An 18,874-nucleotide genomic window follows, 5' to 3' on the forward strand; every position below is an offset into this window, starting at 1 on the left:
TCGGCCCCTTTAAGTGCTTCACTGACTCAGCTAAGCTTCCCCCTCAGGTCGCGTTTTTTATGAATGAAAAACGTCCTTACATTCATTATATAAACAAGCTTGTGCTGATTGGCCAATGGCCCCCGGTGCATAAATTATGTAAAACAGACCCCTGAGGGGGTGGGAAGGGAGGCAATATTAACCAATGGGAACTGGAGTTGATGGGGCGGCTTGGCTGGATTTGCCCGCAGACAGGGTAAACAAGACGTGATGGACAGGCGCTGGGGCGGCCTCGGACCAATGAGAACCAGGCTGAGGTAGGACTGCTGGCCAATGGTGACGGGCGGAGCAGCAGGCCCCAGGGGGCCGGGCCAGCGCTCCAGCCTGGTTGGCAGCTGCGGCGCAGAGTCCAGCCGCTGGTGCGCGGAGCGGTTCAGCGTCCCCGGAGCGGTTCGGCCCAGCCATTCGCCCAGGCGCCCAGGCCCGGTGCGCGCGTGCGTGAGCGCGCCTGCGCCCCGGGGCCGCTGCAACGGGAGGAAAGCGGCTGCCTCAGGTGAGGGGGCGTCGAGGAGGCAGGGGGGCATCGGGGTGTCCTGGAACGGGTCCGAAGGGCCCAGCCGGCGAGAGTTCACTGGCTGATTCAGAATCCTCAAAGTCGGGGTGCACTTTCTATCTCAACTGAGCCACCCCCCGAGCCGGGCGCCCCCTCCTCTCGTGGCCCGGTCCGGTTCGGTTTCTGGGAGGAGGTGAGGGGGCTAACGGTTCCGGAGCGCGCAGAGAGCGGGTTTCCGCACGTCGCCCCGAGGCGCGTCCGGGTGCAAGATGCGGGGGCTCCTGGGTGCGGATGGGGGGGGGCGGTGCAGAGTTGCGGGGCTTTACCATCTCTGGAGGTCTGAGAACCCGGGGGAGACTTGGAGGCTCGCGAGAAGAGACGCCCGGCGGAGCTTTGCAGTGGAGAGGAGGGGGCGGGAAGCAGCTTGAAGGTGGAATATTTGAGAGGTGATGTCCCCCAAAGCACCGGGAGGGGTTAAGTGACACAGGCATGTGCAGCCTGAGGGGTTGGGGGTTGGCCAGGAACTTAAGCAGGCCTTGCAAGTTTCAAATTGTGGAAAGTGGACACTCAATCCCCCAACTCCCACCCCCAGCAGCTTGAGGGCGTCAGGCTGCACCGCGGTTCTCGAGAAATCGGGGAGCATCGGAGCAGCGGCCTGGGAATAGTGGGGAAAACGGGTGCGGAGGGGGGGGGATGGAGAGATGCTGGAGCCTCGCACTGGATTAGGGATCTGTCCGCATTTTCAGAGAGGAGACCTCTGGGGGGAACCGAACTCCTATTGAGGAGCAGTGCCAAGGAGAGATGTTTGGAGGTTTGGAGGGCTGGGGGCATTGGAAGAGGTTGGTAGCGCCCCGCGCCGCAGCTCGGTTTTATGAATGTGGATGACTTTATGAATGAAGCGGGTTTCTTTCGTTGGCTCGTTGCTCCCTGCGGCTTTTTTTTTTTCTATCCCTTTTTGTGAATGAAGCATTGAGCTTTCTTCCTAAATCGCTGGGGTGAGGGGCCTGCGTCGGAGGCTGGGCGTGCGTTGGGAGTGGGGGCGGGGGTGCATCTGAAGGAGTTTTCATGAATGGGGAAGGCTGGGAATTGGGTGGAAGTGTGTCTTGTTTTGTGAATGGGGCCCAGCGCGAAGGATCCAGTTACAGCCTTTACCTGATGTGGCGGCCGCGGCTCGCTCTCCCATTCATAAAACCAGGCCCGCTGCGCGCCGCGGGGGAGGGGCCTCGATCGCGCCGCTGCGCCGCGTTAAAGTTTTCCTGGGGGCACCGGGAAGGGGGGACCACAAAGGAAGTGGCTTAAACTCCCTTAAGGTTTTTTAAAAAATTATACTTTGAACACGATTTTCCTAGCCCTTGAACTCTGAGAGCTGCTTTAAACATCCTCGATGCCTCTTTTGGGTTCGCTTATGGTACATTCTCTCTTTTACTTGATTTTTGAAAAGGTATTTTTGCTCTTCTTGGTGAAGTATTTTGCAATTGATTTCATCGTGAGGCTCTGAAAACATGTCCCCCTTCCGATCTTTTCCCCGTTGTCCCCTTTCCCCATAGATATTTACAGAATTTCTAAGGTCACGATTTAATCTGACAGATTTTGAAAGCTACAGAGGACTCACTTTCATGGCCCTGAACTCACTGCCGATGTTTCTCAGATTTTCTCTACGGGTTGGTGACATTTGAGAAAGAGGCTTTATTCTGAACGTTTAGCGCTGTTTGGAAGGCACGCAGGCAGGCTAACGGGAGTGTTTTTCTAGGAAATTATGGACTGTATGCAGTTTTGCTCCTCTCCTTCTTTCTCTTTGACTTTGAAAATACCTGATTACTTGGGCCCCAGTGCTGAGAGGACGTTGGCCACGAAGGGTTTTCTTGTACCCTGCTCACTTAAAAAAATTGATGTTGTCCACAAAGTGAAAAACACACTGGATGGAATTGCCCACGGAGAGAAAGTTCCCTTTTAAAAATTTGTACACAAGGCAAACAAAAGAATTATCCTTAAGCATTTTGCATTGTTTGGAGATGGGGTAAATGAAATTCCTGTTTTCTCCATTTTTTTTTATTTAACTGCATCACTATTTGGAGAATGAAACAAAGTGTTTGGGAAGATGGTACCTTCCTAAAATTGTTACTTGATTCCTCCCAAATTAGAAAATAGTTCCCTCCTTTCCATTTTGACCTTCAACCTGTTTTCCTAGCTGCAAGACTGGACAGTGCTGAAACAAGTTTAATTTTTTTTTTTTTGGCAAGTTTGAGGAAAATTGACTTCACGATAAGAAACAAACTGAATTTTCTTTACATGGATCTTTTGCTTTTAATGTTTGTTTTTAAAGACCTGTGGTAAAGATGCATTTAAAATATGTGTGGTGGAATTTAGTTTCCTTTATCCCTTAGTTTTCGTAGCTATCTTATTTATTTTAGAAATTGGTGATATCATAGATATTTCTGTAAGTTGCCATAGGAGTATTTGTGACATGACAGACACTATATCTGTTTGCACGGAAGATTTAGGTTTTAAAAGAGTGTTGTGTGAAGATTAAGTATACTTCTGATCGATATATCCCTGGAACTATATGCGGTGTTTTACCACTGACCTACAAACTACTTTTAGAAACACTATGTATGTCAGATTCTTAATTGCCAATAATTTGGAATGCTTAAACCCATTTTCTCTACTTCCTGTCACTGTACTGTCAAGAATGAACTTATTTAAAAAAAAAAAAAAAGACCTAACATTACCAATGCCCAGGAGAATCTTCTATTGGAGAGAATCTTGAAATCACCCTTTTATAATGAAAATAAGGGGTTTGGGGCTTTGTTTATATAGGGAGCAGTTAGTAGCAGGTAACTTACCATGTTAACGATAAGAGAGAGAAGGAACAATAGGTAGGTAAATCAATGTGACTCAAGTACGTGAAGAACCTTTGATGCCCTTAACCAAGAGAACTTTTAGTCTGTAAAGCTCACACCTTGAGCAGGCTTTAAGTACCTTAGAGAAAGGTAGTGATTTTGCACAACCCCTAAAGAAAGCAATAGTAATTACTTCATTTCTCTTCCCATCCCCCCTCTCAGTTAAAATCTCCCAAATTCATATTACAGGAGGACCCCTTTCCTCCCAGAAATTACTCAATGCTGAAACCTTTCAAAGTGATATTAGAGGCGTTGGAAGCACCATGGATGGGTTTTATGATCAGCAAGTCCCTTTTATGGTCCCAGGGGTAAGTTTATGTGGCTTTGGTTTGTTTTGTTCCCCCTCTTCGAATATGAATCTTCTCCTTATTGGGTTAGTGGCACAACCCCCTTTTTTGACCCCTTTCTTACCCTTGAGCCTTCACTGTCTTTTGGCCTCTTTCAGAAATCTCGGTCAGAGGAATGTAGAGGGCGGCCTGTGATTGACAGAAAGAGGAAGTTTTTGGACACAGATCTGGCCCATGATTCTGAAGGTAGTGAAGCTTTCCCTTGGGGCTGTGGCTTCCTCCAAAGGCCCTCTGTGCACAGCCCTCTGTGAACGGAGGGCAGACTCGCCCTCGGTCTTCTGCCCCCACCCCCACCCCCACCCCCACCCCCAGGAGTTCTCATGCTGGTGTCTTCTGTTTTCAATTCCAGAGTTGTTTCAGGATCTCAGTCAACTTCAAGAGGCTTGGTTAGCTGAAGGCAAGTTTCTTGGCTGTCTGAGTTTCCATAGAAAACATTTTCCTGTGCTTTTTAATAAAACTTCAAGGTCTAAAATAAAAAATCTCTTTTCCAGCACAAGTTCCTGATGATGAACAGTTTGTCCCAGATTTCCAGTCTGATAACTGTAAGTACCTTTCTGGTGGCGGCACATTTGTTCTGAAAATATTTGGTCTTGGAACATCCATGCGTGGAAAACTCTTTTCGGCCGTCGCCAGCATATTCGGACAGTGGAATGCATTTAGTTTCTTTTAGTAATTCAAAGTTAACCCCCAAAACTTTTGTTTCATTCTTTGTTGGAGTTATTTCTAAACTGCTTTTATTCTATTGCAGGTGAGATTTATTGAACACAGTTTCATCCTAAATTTCTTTTTGCCTAAGAATATTGCAAGGCTTCAAACTCAAAATTATAAATCGATTGACATTATATATATAAGATGTTGGCCTTAGCATCCATTAACCAGACATTATTATATGGTGTTTTTTGTTTGTTTTATAAATTAAGTCCTTGATGCAGATCATGAACCTGACATTCTTTCTCTTTTAAAAGGTGCAGAAAATAGTTAATGGAAGATTCCAGTTAATTGTAGCTTCCCCACATGTTGTCAATTTTGTTTCTACTTCTGGGTTGACAGAGGGTGGTCACAGCGTGACCTGATTTACCCTTATTTTTCATACAGTTGTCAGGACTTTATCTTTCAGAGGGGAGTGAAAACTTTTTCTTCAAATGGTCATTAAGTGCTCCTATCATTGAGATACCAAATGCAGCAGGAAGCTCAAAAGATGGCTCTGGGCACTGGTAAGGACATGGTTAGCTTTGCACTGATCTTTCGGGGCTGTCCTCAACAGGTTTGGGAGCTTTTATGGTCTAGGCAGAGCTATCAAGGACAAAGCCGGCTGATGAAATGTGAGTGGCACAGGGCAGCTCTAGAGAGCATTAGTCACTGGCGAGTGAGCAGGTTTAAGAGAGGCCTGGAGAAAACGTTGCCTCTCTTGAGAGTTGCATCATAGAGAAATTCATGTCTCTTAGTCATAGTTTATAATAGCAAACACCTGAGCCAGGCAAGGATTCGATTTCTCATTTTGCACCAACAAATTTCTTCCTGGCTTTGTTTTTTTGTTTTATCGTGTGTGTGTGTGTGTGTGTGTGTGTGTGTGTAAATGCCACTGGAAAGAGGGGGTATCTTTGTATCGAAGTAAAAGCTGGGTGTTCTGAGTCATTAGATGAAAGACCAGATGGACCATCTAAACATTCTTTAATGATAGACCTCCTTTTCAAGGCACAATGCCATGAAACCTTTAAAGGGGATAAACTATAACCCACAGATGCATAGTTACCTTAGCGTTGTCACAGCTTGCTATAGTTGTTTTCTATAGGACAGTAAGTGCATGTTAATTATTGCCCTTTGATTGCTTTCAAGTGATTGGGAAGCTTGCCACTAAAAGGCTAAAGATAACCCAGATGTGTGTGTGTGTGTGTGTGTGTGTGTGTGTGTGTGTGTGTGTGTTGCAAGATAAAAGACAGGATTTGTAATCCCACTTTGTTCTGTGTTGACAATTTGGCCCAGCCTTTCCCGTTTCTGCTCAGAGCAGCAGAAACTGCAGCCTGGGAGCTTTCTTGGCAGAAGTTCTTTGAAATGCTTTTATGACACTTCTGTTTGTTTCTCCATAACCCAAAGAGTTAAAAGGGAGATGAGGTGACTTCATTCAAATTTATTTTATGTAACTGAAGCAAAGGTAGACTCTTGAGAGAAAGATGTCCGTAAACAAGATTTATATTTGGAGAGATGTTAGGCTAAAGAGAAGGAATCAATAAATGTGTTTTGTTTGGCTCCTTAGAAGTAATTCCTGCTCAACGAATAGCATGTGCTAAACTCTAATTAAATTGCCATACCTACCTAAAATGGACATGCTTTGGGAGATATTTCTGCTTACCAAGTGTGATGTGTTTTTTACTTTGTTTGCATTTTGCTTTAACTTCTTCAGGTTGAGCTTTCCTGGATTTTAAGGATAAAACAGATGGTTGAGAAGCCTCAAAAAGTCTGTTAATAATTCTTTCCCCCTCTCTGACTCTTATTTTGGGAGATAGAGCCTCAAGAAGGATAGCTTCAAATAGATCACCTGGCCTTAGAGGTTAGGTAAAAATACAAGTGTGGGGTGGGATGTCTTTGAGCTGTTCATCCTTACTGTTAAGTGCGACTGGTTTGCCTTTGGTTGTGGATGGCCAGTGTAGATGCGTGGGAGCTGGCAGAGCCTTGGGCTGGGCTTACTCCCGGTAGCACATGTCACAGCCTTGGATTGTGGATTAACTTTCACTGTAGTCACCTTCTGGAAGAGCCCATGACTATGCCAGGGGAGGGGGGAGAAACTCACTCAAATTTAATACAATCTTATGAGTTGATTTGAATCAGCCAATCAGTGAACTATAAACCAAACTTGCACTTGCCCAGGAAAACAAACCTTTTCCCTGTAGTTGCAAAAACATTTGTAACAAGTATGTTTCTGTGGCCTGGCACTGATTATAGTCTACCTTTCCTTTTAACGATCATTTGATTACTGTGTGTGTGTGTGTGTGTGTGTGTAAGAGAGAGAGAGAGAGGGGCAGTGAGAGTCTGTGTGTATGTATGTATGTATGAGAGAAAAAGAAATACTAAGTAATCTGGGTAATTGTTTTTATTTCAGAATGTCAATTTTGAAGATTATAGCTTACTTTTTTCAGTAAGTGCTATGAGCTCAGCTTCTAAAGAGATTGTATTTTGTAAGTTTTCCAGATTTGGGTTCCTACCCATAGGCATCCATCCATAAGTATTATTTGAATAAATGAAACCATTGTTGTCTTCTAGAAATGTTCAGCTTACTTCTAGCTGTATAGATTTCACTTTGCGTCACAAATACAGACATTAGTAAAGCATCCCCCTTTGGAAACTCTTAAAGGTCAAATTCAAGGGAACAGAAAGGACAGCCTGTAGACCATAGGAGTTCTACCAGTGTCCCCATTGTTCCTTGGCCCTGAGAAGTAATTGAAGATTCTGGATTGTTTGTGCTGCAAGTCCCTTGTAGAGATAGTCTTGCCCAACTCCTTCATTTTATAGAGGGGCTAATATAAGGTCCAGGTAACTGGAGAGACTGACTGGTGGTTTGAGGCAAATGGAGAGGTTAGGTGAAATGAAGAGGAAAAAGTTATACAATAAGATCCTTAAAGAAACTGTCACAAAGCTGCAGACCCAGGGGGTACTGGCATGTACAGGTGAGTTCTGGGCTCTCCCTCATTATTTCAAAGACCTAGAGCCAGCACTCAGGAAAGACTTAGGGAAACTGCCGGCTACCCAGTCTGACACCTCAGATTTCTTCATTCCATGATGCTGAGAGACGGATTAAATATCTTGGTGCTTTGAGTATTTCTATCTAGGATTTGGAAGAAAGAGACCTATAAAACAGAAAAATTATAAAACTGACATCTTTTCTGCAAGACACCTTAATGTGCATACAGATAAAGCTGTGTGTATATATCTTATATAAATAAGTGTGTGAATGCATGTATATCTATATAAATGTGTGTGTAGCTAGATATGTATATTAACACACAGAGTTACAAACCAGGAAATCTGGGTCAGCAGTTAGATGTGTGTACATTTTTACCACACACTTTCATAGAATTAACTATAAATCAAAGCCATGGATAAGATTGGAACTCAAAGAGCTTAGATTTGTGGGGGGCTTACATTAATTTTTCTGGGCTAAATGCTTGGGCATTTAAGGATATTACTAGATTTTAGCATATATTCATAGTGGTATTTTTTAAATGCAGATTTCACTTCTAATTTTACTTTTAATCTCATGCATTTGTTTCAATTGTGATATTGTGAATATTTAACTGTCAGCATCTTGAACAACAAAAATATTTTACACTGGGGAAAAAAGCATGATAAAAATCTTATTTTAAAACCATGGCCTCTGGGGGCACCTGGGTGGCTCAGTCAGTTGAGCAACCGACTTCGGCTCAGGTCATGATCTCACAGCTCGTGAGTTCAAGCCCCACGTCGGTCTCTGTGCTGACAGCTCAGAGCCTGGAGCCTGCTTCAGATTCTGTGTCTCCCTCTCTCTCCGCCCCTAACCCACTCACATTCTGTCTCTGCCTCTCTCAAAAATAAATAAACATTAAAAAATTTTTTTAAATAAATAAAATAAAACCATGGCTTCCATAGCAAATATAATTTAGAGAATTGTTGGAAAATCCAAATGGCCTTATTTTCCCCTTGAAGTGTTCTTTTTTAGATCTGTGTTTCAAAAAGAATTTGGACCGACTGAAGGAAGTACTAGTAATTTCCTAAGGACTGGCTAATTAACTGATAAAATCGACTTTTCATAAATACATTGTAATAGGTGGCTGGGAAAATAGAATGAACTGTTATGGCAGCCCTTGATCCTAAAACACATTGATCTTAATCTTGTTTCAATATGAGATTATTCAACTGGATTTTTTTTTTTTTTTTACTACATATGAAATTGACATAGTAGAGGCAGTGTCTTCCTTTTGTAAAGGGCACATCATTTTGGACCCAGTTTGTAACAAAACTCTGGGTTTACTTTCTGTGTGGCCTTAGGCCATTTTTATTTGAAAAGATCATCCCAAATTCTTTTTGTTATGGAAAGTAAGAAAACAACAGTAGGCACTTTGAAAATAAGAGATTTGAAGGAGTCAAGGCTATCAGTTTGTCTTTTTCAAGAGCTCTGGAGAGTTCTGAAGGTAGAAGACAGAAGAGGGCTACATCCAGGAAGCCAGAGGGATATGTTGGGGGGAGAGGTTATTTGACTCCAGGCTACAGTGTAACTTTCAAAGTCTTTGTTAGCTAGCCCACTACCTTACCACTGAGAGGGTGCTAAGTGACTTGAAATCCTTCCTGTTTTGATAGCCAGCCTCCAAGATCCTTAGACCAGGACTCTTAAGGATCCAAGACCTAGAGTTCCTGGTTACCTAAGAGAGCCATATGTTCACAGAGAATCCATTTTATCTCATTTTAATTCAGTCAGGCGTACTGAAACCAGTGAATTTTTCTCTTTCTCTTCCTCTTCGATGTCTTACAGCTCTTAGCCCTCTAATAAGACCCAGTAACCTTCCCAGTCCTTTGTGCTTGGCAAGAAAGACTTGGGATGGGGAATTACATGTGTGTCTGCCCCAGGCAGATCGCTTATGTAGATTCCAGAGGTAACAAAATCCTGGTAGCAATTGAGAAATTACCATCTATCCCCAGTTTTCAGCATTCTTTACTTTTATAAGATTAAGACGTAGATAGCATGATAAAGCTGAGAATTTGTATTATCTGCCATTTCTACCATCTAAGAGTATCATTGTTTTAATTTCGGTCCCAGGAAAAAACGTTGGTGGTGGTGGGGTTGGGTGGGGTGTGGGATTCTCTACCCAGAGACTGTACCCTCCACATGTTTCTCCAGTTTCAATGGTGGTAAAGTACCTCCAGGCTCAGAGGCTGACAGCCCCCTCTCAGGCACATGGCTGCCCTTGAGGCAGCTTGGGCCCCATCTGTGCCCTGGCACACAGTGCTTCTCCTCTTGGAATCCAAGGAGCTCAGAGTCTTGTCATGTTGCAGCTCCCAGCTCTTGGACAAGTGCCAGGCATGCTGATGCCAGTACCGGATTAGGTTGCTTTTTTAAAAATTCATTTTGTGAACTCATCAAGCTCATTTAACAGAGGCTTTGGTCGTCGGTTTCTGTCATTGTCCCAGCCTTCTGAGAGGCTCAGCTTAAAGGAGGGGCCGTAGTGTAGATGCTGGCCCCTAGTGTAGATACTGGTGGGTGCGTGTGAATGTGTGTGCGTGTGTGTGTGTGTGTGTGTGTGTGTGTGTGTGTAACCACAATATAAGAACACCTTTAGGCTTGGCAGGTAGATGACAATGGAGTAGCAGCTCCTCTCAAGGAGAAGAGCCCCTCTATAGCAAATAAAGGGGGCTCCCCTGCCCAGGAGGAGGAAGCGTCTGGGGGAAAGCGGCAGTGTAGGGTGCAAAGACTCCAGGGAGAAAGATAAGATCTAGCTATCAAGAGGCCAGGAGTTTGCCACTGGTCTGCAGAGCAGCCAAGGCACCAAATGGGGATTCTGTGGTCAGAAAAACTATAGAGGAATGCTTCCCATGTCTCCATCTGGGTTCACTAGTGTTGGTAATGGGGGCAGGCAATGAGAAGAGGTAAACAGAAAGTATTTGAAAATAGCCAAATGTGTTATGGAAAAAAGGAAACAACCCATGTGCTAATTTACCTCCTGGATTTGATTTTCATAAAGTAGTATGCTTTTCTTGCAATAAACTCTGGCTGTCAGACTGGCTTTATCAGATCTCCTTCAGGGTAATTATTGAAAAGTTGGGAAAAATTCTCGAAGAAACCTAACCAGTTTTTAGCCTTGTACTTTGCGTTGTCCTTGGAGTAGTTTTCACCCGCCAACCCCAGATACTTATGCTCTTACCTTTTGATGTCTCTTGGGCATGGTATGTGTGTGTGTGTGTGTGTGTGTGTGTGTGTGTGTGTGTGAGCACGCACAGATTATAAACCTTCCAAGCCCGATGTGAAACCAGTAAAAGAACTGTGAAGCTGTTCGTAATAGGTGGCTTGCACCCTCCCCCCTCTGCAGCCAGAGAATCTAGTAGTGTCTCCAGAGACCCTCTCCCTTGGGGAGGATGCCAGGTGGCTCCTGATGTAGCTATTGGCAGTGAATGGAAAAGCAGGGAGTCTGGAAAGGCTGAGTTCCATAGAGAGCTGTCCTCTAATACAAACCAGCTTGCCCCCGGGAGGCAGGAGAAATACCTGTGAAGTCTGTTTCTCTCAGCTGGTAGCTATAGTCAGATTCTGAACAGGGCAGCACTGGATAGTTTTCTTTTGCCAGAGGGCACTTGCTGACCTTACAGCTGACTTGCACATCCTTGCAGATTTCAGATTTCAGCCAGGGTCTTGGCCATCTGAATCTTAGGGAGGGTGCAGAGCAGGCAGGCGCCTGCAGTGTCTGAATTTCTTACATAAACACAGCGCGCTGGGCGAGCAAGCGTCCCTGTGGCGACAGCTGGGCTCTGTTCCGTCTGCCCCAGCGAGCTGAGCTGCTGAGTCCCCCTCTTGCCTGAATGGAGCATTCCAAATTGGTTGTGAATGGAGGGCGGGGCTCCCTTGCAGACTTTTTCAATGAATAACCAGACCCTATTGTGCAGCCTGTGGAAAAACAACCAACTCAAACAACACTGGGACTGTTAGAAATATGCTTGTGATTGGCAGCTTGGAGAACCTCCAAAATTAGTTTCCTTTGGCTTCCCCGCTGCTCCCTGTTCTCCGAGCCTGGGCTTAATGAGCCCGGGCTTAATGGGGTTCCAGTTTTCTTTTAAGTGCTGGCTTTAACCCCGCCACTGCCAGGCTGCCGGCCTGGGCTTCTGGGGTAGGGCTGCTACTGCCCAATGAGGCCGCCCGCCTCTTTTTGTCTCTGTCTCTGTAGCTGTCTAAAGGGGGTGCTAATAGGAGAGGGTGGTTTAGCTTCCCTGGAGAGAGAGGTGTTGAGACTTGATCCAAGGATATTACCCTTTTATCTCCCGCTTGCCGTGGGGCTGTGGCTTTAGCTCCCAGTGAAGATTGCTGCCTGCTCTTCCCCTCCAAGCTCCGGCCTCGCCTCCGGGACTGAAGCTCGGGTGTTTGCCTGCCACAGCGCAGCAGAGGTCTCCTGCTCAGGCTTACATTTGGACTTGGGAATGACAAAGCTGTAATTTCCCTACTCCTTGGCCTTCTCTGTCCTGTTTCATTTGCCACTGTGGTCGGATACATGTCATTTTAAAATGATACTTCCCAGACTGTTACTCAGCCACGGGGGAGCTTCACTCCGGCTGTGACCCTTCCGCTGGGCACTCATCAAATGCCTTGTCTCCTCAAATGAACATCACAGGAAGTACCAGAAAGAACCCAGCCTCTGTGCAACCTCAAAACCCGAGAGGCCTCCTCCCCTGAAGTGAGGCCAGGTTCTAGGGGTCTGCTTGCCTCAGCTGCACCCACCTGAGACATCCTCCACCATCTTGGCCAACAGCTCACAGACACGTGCGGTCAGGACAAGGGCCGTGCGGGCTAAACCAGGGCCACCGGATAAGCATGAAAAGGACAATCCGTGAAAAAGCAACCCAAAACTTAGTAGTAATGATTCAGTGCAGCTGCCTCAGGGTTTTGAAGAGCTCTTCTGAGTTCCTATCCCTCATCCTCACCACTGAGATGAGACTGTTGCATTTCTGTTTTGCTATAACGTGGTGTTTTTTTTTTTTCCCCTGAAATATTTCCCTCACTATAAATTGGGCCTGCAGGAATGTCTTCCTTTCCCCATTAAAAAAAGAACAGGCCTGGGCAGATTGTTCTTTTGTGAGAGACTTTGAAACCTCTCAGGAGGTAACCCTAGATATCAGCTGTGTAAGAGGATGCTGATATCTGTGCTTCTCGGGAGGGGCTGAGGAGGACTTCAGCTTACATAAACACTTTTCAGCTGAGTGCCTGGAAATGCTTTGTGACTGCCTGAAAGGGCACTTAATGAGGGTCCTTTATACTTTTCCCATAGAAAAGGTAGAATAGACGAGGAGGCTGTGTCTTCTACGTGGCTGCAGGCCCACAGTAAAGACCAGATCCTGGAGTGCCTACCCCAAGTGTTGAAATCTGAATCTTAATAGAGAATAATTTAGTGGTGATGACATCACAGTGACGAGGGCTACTCAAGTCAGAAGATTTCTGCCCCTCAATTCCTTTCCCTCTCCAAGGAATCTTTCTTGAGGAATAAGGAAAAAGCAGCATTGGGTTTTAATGTCTTCTGTATTTTGATGAATATTAAACTTAGTCCCTGCTTCCCGACTCACATTCTTGTTGAAACAGGAAACAATTTCTCTTAGGCTCTAAGTGTCTCCAAAAGCAGAGAATCCCTGTGCTACGTTTCTTTATAACTGCTGGAGCCATAGCACTGAGCACTGCACACAGCCACTACTTGGTGAATGCATTTTGCACACCAGCCCGCTCTCTGTTATGAACCCTTCCCACTCCCGTCTTTCAACAGCCCCCGACACCAGCCTCTAACCGCTTAGAGCAGTAGAGGATCTCAAAACCCCAGTTCTGAGAGTCCTTGGGATGACCTCAGAGATAAATAGGAAAAAAACTAGTTAGGACTAGTTCTCATTTTCTGATTCCTCCTTCAAACACATCCTCAAGCCAACTCTTCCCAGGCTGCATTTAGACTTTGTGCAGCTAATGCTATGTTTCCCAGTAAAACTGCATGTGCTACAGAACAAGTCACAGTGTAGGCACCCTTGACGCACTTGCCCAGTTTCTGCTTTTAGGAGGAGGGCCATAGATAGAACAGTTCTCGGAGAAGCTGATTTCCTAATTTCTCTAGAGTTGGGATTTTCTCCTGTCAGATTTTAAGTTTGAAGTCAAAGATGAAATTGTCCACAGTGCCTAAGTCCCACTTAAAAGACTTTTTAATGATAATAAAAGTATTATTAGCACTTTTCTTTAATGCCGGCTTAGAGAAGAATCATGTAAATTGGGAATAAATTATAAGAGGGATGTTGAAGAAGGTTTAGTGTTGCATTTTTTTCACCATTCAGGAAAAATGCCCTGTTTCCCCTTTTCTTGCTGGTGTGTTGCCCGATGAGCAGCTCTCCGTGGTAAAATCTGCTGTCGTTGACATAAGGCCCACAGTAGAGGAAGCCATCCTGTCATCTCTGCTGCAAAGGCTCTCAGTATTTATTTACTTAAAAAATTTTTTTAAGTATTTTCATTTATTTATTTAAGTAGGTTCCACACCCAGTGTGGAGCCCAATATGGGGCTTGAACTCACGACCTGGAGATTGGGACCTGATCTCATATCAAGAGTAGGATGCGTAACCAACTGAGCCACCCGGGCACCCCACAAAGGCTCTCTTTAGACCTATTTCTCACAAATGAAAAGTAAATAAATAAGTTGTCTGTCATATTGGCAAAAGTCGAATATTAAAATTCTTTGAACAGCTGCCCCAGGAAAGGAATTAATAAGAACAATGTTCAAATTTTCCTTTTGGGGCAAGGAGGCCAGTCAGCTACCTTTTTATCCTACTACCCTCTGTCTGTGTTCTGTTTTTTGTTTTTTAATTTGAGAAAGAGAGAGCTTGAGTGAGGGAGAGGGACTGAGGGAGGGAGGAAGAGAATCTTAAGCAGGCTCCACACTCAGCACGGAGCCCCAATGCAGGGCTCACTCCCACGACCCTGGGATCATGACCCGAGCTGAAATCAAGAGTTAGATGCTCAACCGACTGAGCCACCCAGGTGCTCCTTCCTGCTGGTCTCTTAAGCTTGAAAGTAACCAAATGCCCCAGGTGGAAGCCAGTTCTCCAGGCTGTGGGTCTAAAAAAGCCCCACCCCGTGGTAGTTGTAACGGGGTGGTGCATTTAAAGCCAGAAGAACCGCTTATTTTTATCCTGACTCTCCTCTGAGTCAGCTCTGTACACTCGCATAAGCCTTTTACTTGACTGTCAGATGCTTTGGTTTCTCCACGGCCCACAAATTTGGGGATGTGACACATTTATGCAATTAGATATATTCGTTCTGTGAAAGAGCCTCATATCTGTTAATACACAAGCCCTCCTTCAAAGTTGGGCCAGTTCTTTTCGAATCTCCTTGTCGTCTAATTTCTAACTCTTCTATTCAAGGCCTCTGGGTTTCCATTTTCAAATTCTAAAGGAACAATTCTAAATTGTTGGGATAAATGCGTCCTTTGAAGAGAAGGAACTACCCAGATCCAGGCTGTTACAAAAATAATACTGTGGTATGGAGAATGTGACCCTGAAGTAAACCTGCAACTAATTCATCTGTGTCAAAACAACAACAACAACTCTGCTACCGTTGGCATTAAATTATCTTCCTTCTTTGATAGCAGGTTTTCTGTTTGGAAATGACTATTCGGAAGATTTGCAATTTTGTGCTGAGGACAAGAGGGAGCTGTTCCGTGATGGACACTTGTTCTTAGCCACAGTTTCCCATCTGTGAATCAGGACATTCCTGATTCAGTACCTACCTCCAAAGAGGGTTCCTCCTCCTAACGCCACCACCTCTTTTAAGGAGGATTCATGTACGGAATCGATTTCCTTGTGTTTCAGCCAGATTTAGAATAGAAACCTTTAAAAATCACCTGTGTCATTATGATTATACTGACAGAGGTAAAGAAAGGACAAGATCAGTATCCCAAATTCCGTTTAGCAACTGGTCCTCCTAGATGACCAGAGAAAGACACGACAAGCCAACTTTTTACCCTGGCAAACTCTCCTCAGGACCACAGGTCAGCCGTGAGGACTCTTGCTCCTAAGGCCTATAATAGGCCATTATCGACCTGAGCTCTTCCCGGGGCCCACTCAGCCTTTGCCGGTGGAGAGTAGCTTCCAGCCCCTTGCAAGAGAAGACACAAATAGCTCTGAGGATCACTTCTGCTCTTCTGAGCCAAAGCTGTCCCCCTCGCTGTCTCTCCTATAGAACTTGGGTGTCATCCTTGACTTGGATCACATTTTCTCCTCTCTGGAGGGGGAGTAAAGAGGCAGGGGAAGCCTTGAGCCCCTGCCTGGAGGCTAGGGTGCCTCCCGCCCCCATATTCTGAGTGGTCGGCCTGAGAGGTAATACAGTTGTACGTTACACAGTGACCTCCCAAACTGACTTTCGTGGGCGAAATTTAGTTTTTCATCTTATGGCGAGTAGTATTTCGGTTGGTGGTTTGATTCTGAGATACCATGTGCTAGTTCTGCCAGCCAGCTGCTGCCATTGCTGGAAGAGACGGTGGAAGAAGGGGGAGGGGAGGGAGGCCATTTATTTGCGGGATGTTGTAATCGTTGAGCTGAGCCTAGCAGAGGCAAACCTCCAAACCACCCCCTTCCCCTCCCCATTATATGAAGTCACTAGATGATATAAACATTATAGCTCAAATAATATGATCCCAACAGTAGAAAACACCCCAATAAAGCCCTTTCCTGTGAAGCATAATCCCTGTCAAGTCAATCCCCCTTTCCTACAGAGAAACTTAAAACCTCTTGTAAGTGTAAAACCACCGTGGTTTTTTTTTTCTCTTCTTTTTTTTTTTTTTTTTTGTCTTTTCCTGCTTTTACCCTAGCCAGAAGGGCTTTGTGTGAGGGTCTAACAGAAGCTACAGGCTGGGGGGCCCCTTGAGCTGGAACTGCAGATGTGGTTCAGCATCCTTGGAACTAGATTTCTCTGTAGTTGATTCTGTCTCGCATCATACATTCCACATTCCAGGGAGTCGTGAGGGCATAAGATGCCATAACGCCGGCCCTACACAAAACAAAATTTAGAAACCCTTCGCTTTCCAGAGCCAGTGTGAGCACTGCAGCATCCTGTCACTGATCCGATGCCAATCCTGTGAACAGCCAGCCTTTCCCCAGAGAAAGCAATGTTCTGCAAGCTCCACGTGTATCCATGGCACGGCCTAGACCCATGTTGCCGTCAGCTCCAGTCCCTAGAGATTTAGGGATAGCCAAGGTAAACAGAAAATGGAAGAGGGGCTTACACAGCCTGGCTTCGTGGTTTTAACTGCCTCGTGGTATCAATTCTGTTGTCTGATTTGAAACCCAGGTGGAAGAAGTTCTATCAATAACTCTAATTCCTGTACCCTGGGAGGAATTCTACTGCCTTTGCAGGTGGCCACTTAGAGATATTTCAGATACCACTCTCCACCAAAGCTATTTATACATTTTCAAAGTTGGGCCAGTTCTTTTCTAAGCTCCTTTTCCTCCCTTTAATTTCTAACTCTTGTATGCAAGGCCTCTGGGTTTCCATTTTCAGAATTCTGAAGTAATCTTTTGATGTCCCCGCTAACCCTGTTTTTCTGCCACCCCATTTGTGAATTGGGAGTGAGTTCTCCAGAGACCAAATCTCCACCCTGTCTTTCAAGTAAGTACCTATCATCTTTAATAAGAGTTCACCAATGGGATTCCTAAGCTTGCATCCCCAAGAAGTTTCCAGCTCTTGAATTTCCAAATATTTGATATAACTTCATCCACTCTTATGAGCAAAGAAAGGTATCTTCTTCCCTCACCCTTTTCCTTGAGCAAGGCCTGGCTCCAGGGTTTTTTTGTTTGTTTGTTTGTTTGTTTGGGGTTTTGTTTTGTTTTGTCATCATTTTGGGGGTTTTTTGTTGTTGTTATTGTTGTTGTTGTTTCACTCTAGTATTCCCCAGCCATGTTCATGCAGGGTCATAAGACTTGAATGTCACTCTTAGGTTAGCCCTTTTCAAATAGCAGTGTAACCCTAACCCTACTTTTTGGATCTGCCTTTTCCATAATTCATGTCATGATAGTAAGGTCAAAGTCTTTTTTTTTTTCCTTCGGCTTACTGTGTTACCCCAAGTTTTTAGCTCTAAATCATGAAAAAATAGAGTGGGTTTTTTGTTTGTTTGTTGTCCACACACCCAATTCCTGAAGCCTCTCTTTTGCTGACTGTACGTTTTCCCCACTGCATAGAAGAAATCTGATTCCTGAAGCCAGATGTTCCGGGAACTAGCTTTATCAGATCCTAATTTGGCTCTTGCGTTATTTATCGTACAGAAGATAATATTGGTCATATAAGAAGGGCTTCTATAATTGCTAATTGATGAATTCTCCTACCTCATGGTTGGTTCTCTACCTTGGGGCCCAGAAATAGACCACCAGGGTGATGATATTCAGTCCTTTGGTCCCCAACAAGCAACTTGACAAGTAGGAAAATATAACCTGGAGTAATCAACACCGTAACCACCACCATGATTAATCACCAATCTGAAAATACTGCCACTGTGCTAATCCTGAAGAGAACTTTCCCTGTACCTACTGATACCACATTCAATCCCGGAGAGGAAGCCTTGCTTTCTTAATGTGGGATTTTGCTGAGGACGAATGCAGCCATTCTTACAGTTTGGGACTGCAGAATGAGTCTGTCCTGAAATCTTAGTCCGTGCATGTGTATGCTGACCTAGATGTTGGCTGCACCAGATGTTTGTCATATTTCCCATGAGTTATATAGAGAGCTTTGATTCCACAGCAGAGTCCTACTGCCATCCTTGATTCCCAAAACATAAATGCACGGGGGATTCTCTAAGCCAACTTGGGTCTTTAGTCCACATACCTTTCTGATCTAGCCTGGTAGGCTAAGTTAGACCAGTTGGAGCCTCCAGAAACTCTTGTGCCTTTTCTCTCTAAGGCTCAGAGCACCAAAGGCCAAGGCTGCCCATTTCAAGCTGCTTCTCCTGGCCCTGCCCACCCTTTATGGACAGAAGGAGCCAAATTAGCTGCTTAGAAGGGAAGAGAATGAAGGAACCTCAAGGAAGAGAACTTTAATTCTTTTTCATTCTCCCAACCTTCACAGATTGGTGATGACTACATTGTGTCCTCTTGAGGACTCTAGGGATAAAATCTAAGGAGTTGTCCACCTGTTCTGGTAATGTTCTAAACCTGTTGTGCGTATGTATTTACATGTGTTTACAAGGAGTAAGAATGCTTTGTGGTCTTGAGTTGGGCATATGTTTTAGTTCCCATTATGTATGTATTAATGTGTATGTGGAATTACTGATAGATTTTACTTTTTTTGATATTTTGTACTTGTGTAATTACTGTCTTTTTACGCAGGCAGTGGTAGAGGTGGCCGTGGACCATAGTCATGA

General features: G+C 44.8%; 1 protein-coding gene across 1 annotated transcript in view; it reads left to right on the forward strand.

Annotated features, from left to right (window-relative positions):
• Window positions 1-235: 235 nt before the first annotated feature.
• The window catches only part of ETV5 (ETS variant transcription factor 5), a 61,270-nt gene continuing 42,631 nt past the window's right edge, over window positions 236-18,874 (forward strand). The window contains exons 1-5 of the mRNA XM_043594662.1: window positions 236-532; window positions 3,622-3,740; window positions 3,878-3,965; window positions 4,129-4,176; window positions 4,271-4,321. Coding sequence (XP_043450597.1) covers window positions 313-532; window positions 3,622-3,740; window positions 3,878-3,965; window positions 4,129-4,176; window positions 4,271-4,321 — 526 coding nt within the window. The 5' untranslated portion in view covers window positions 236-312. The remainder of the gene's footprint in view (window positions 533-3,621; window positions 3,741-3,877; window positions 3,966-4,128; window positions 4,177-4,270; window positions 4,322-18,874) is intronic.

This window comes from Prionailurus bengalensis, chromosome C2, assembly GCF_016509475.1.
Source record: "Prionailurus bengalensis isolate Pbe53 chromosome C2, Fcat_Pben_1.1_paternal_pri, whole genome shotgun sequence".
Lineage (NCBI taxonomy): Eukaryota > Metazoa > Chordata > Mammalia > Carnivora > Felidae > Prionailurus > Prionailurus bengalensis.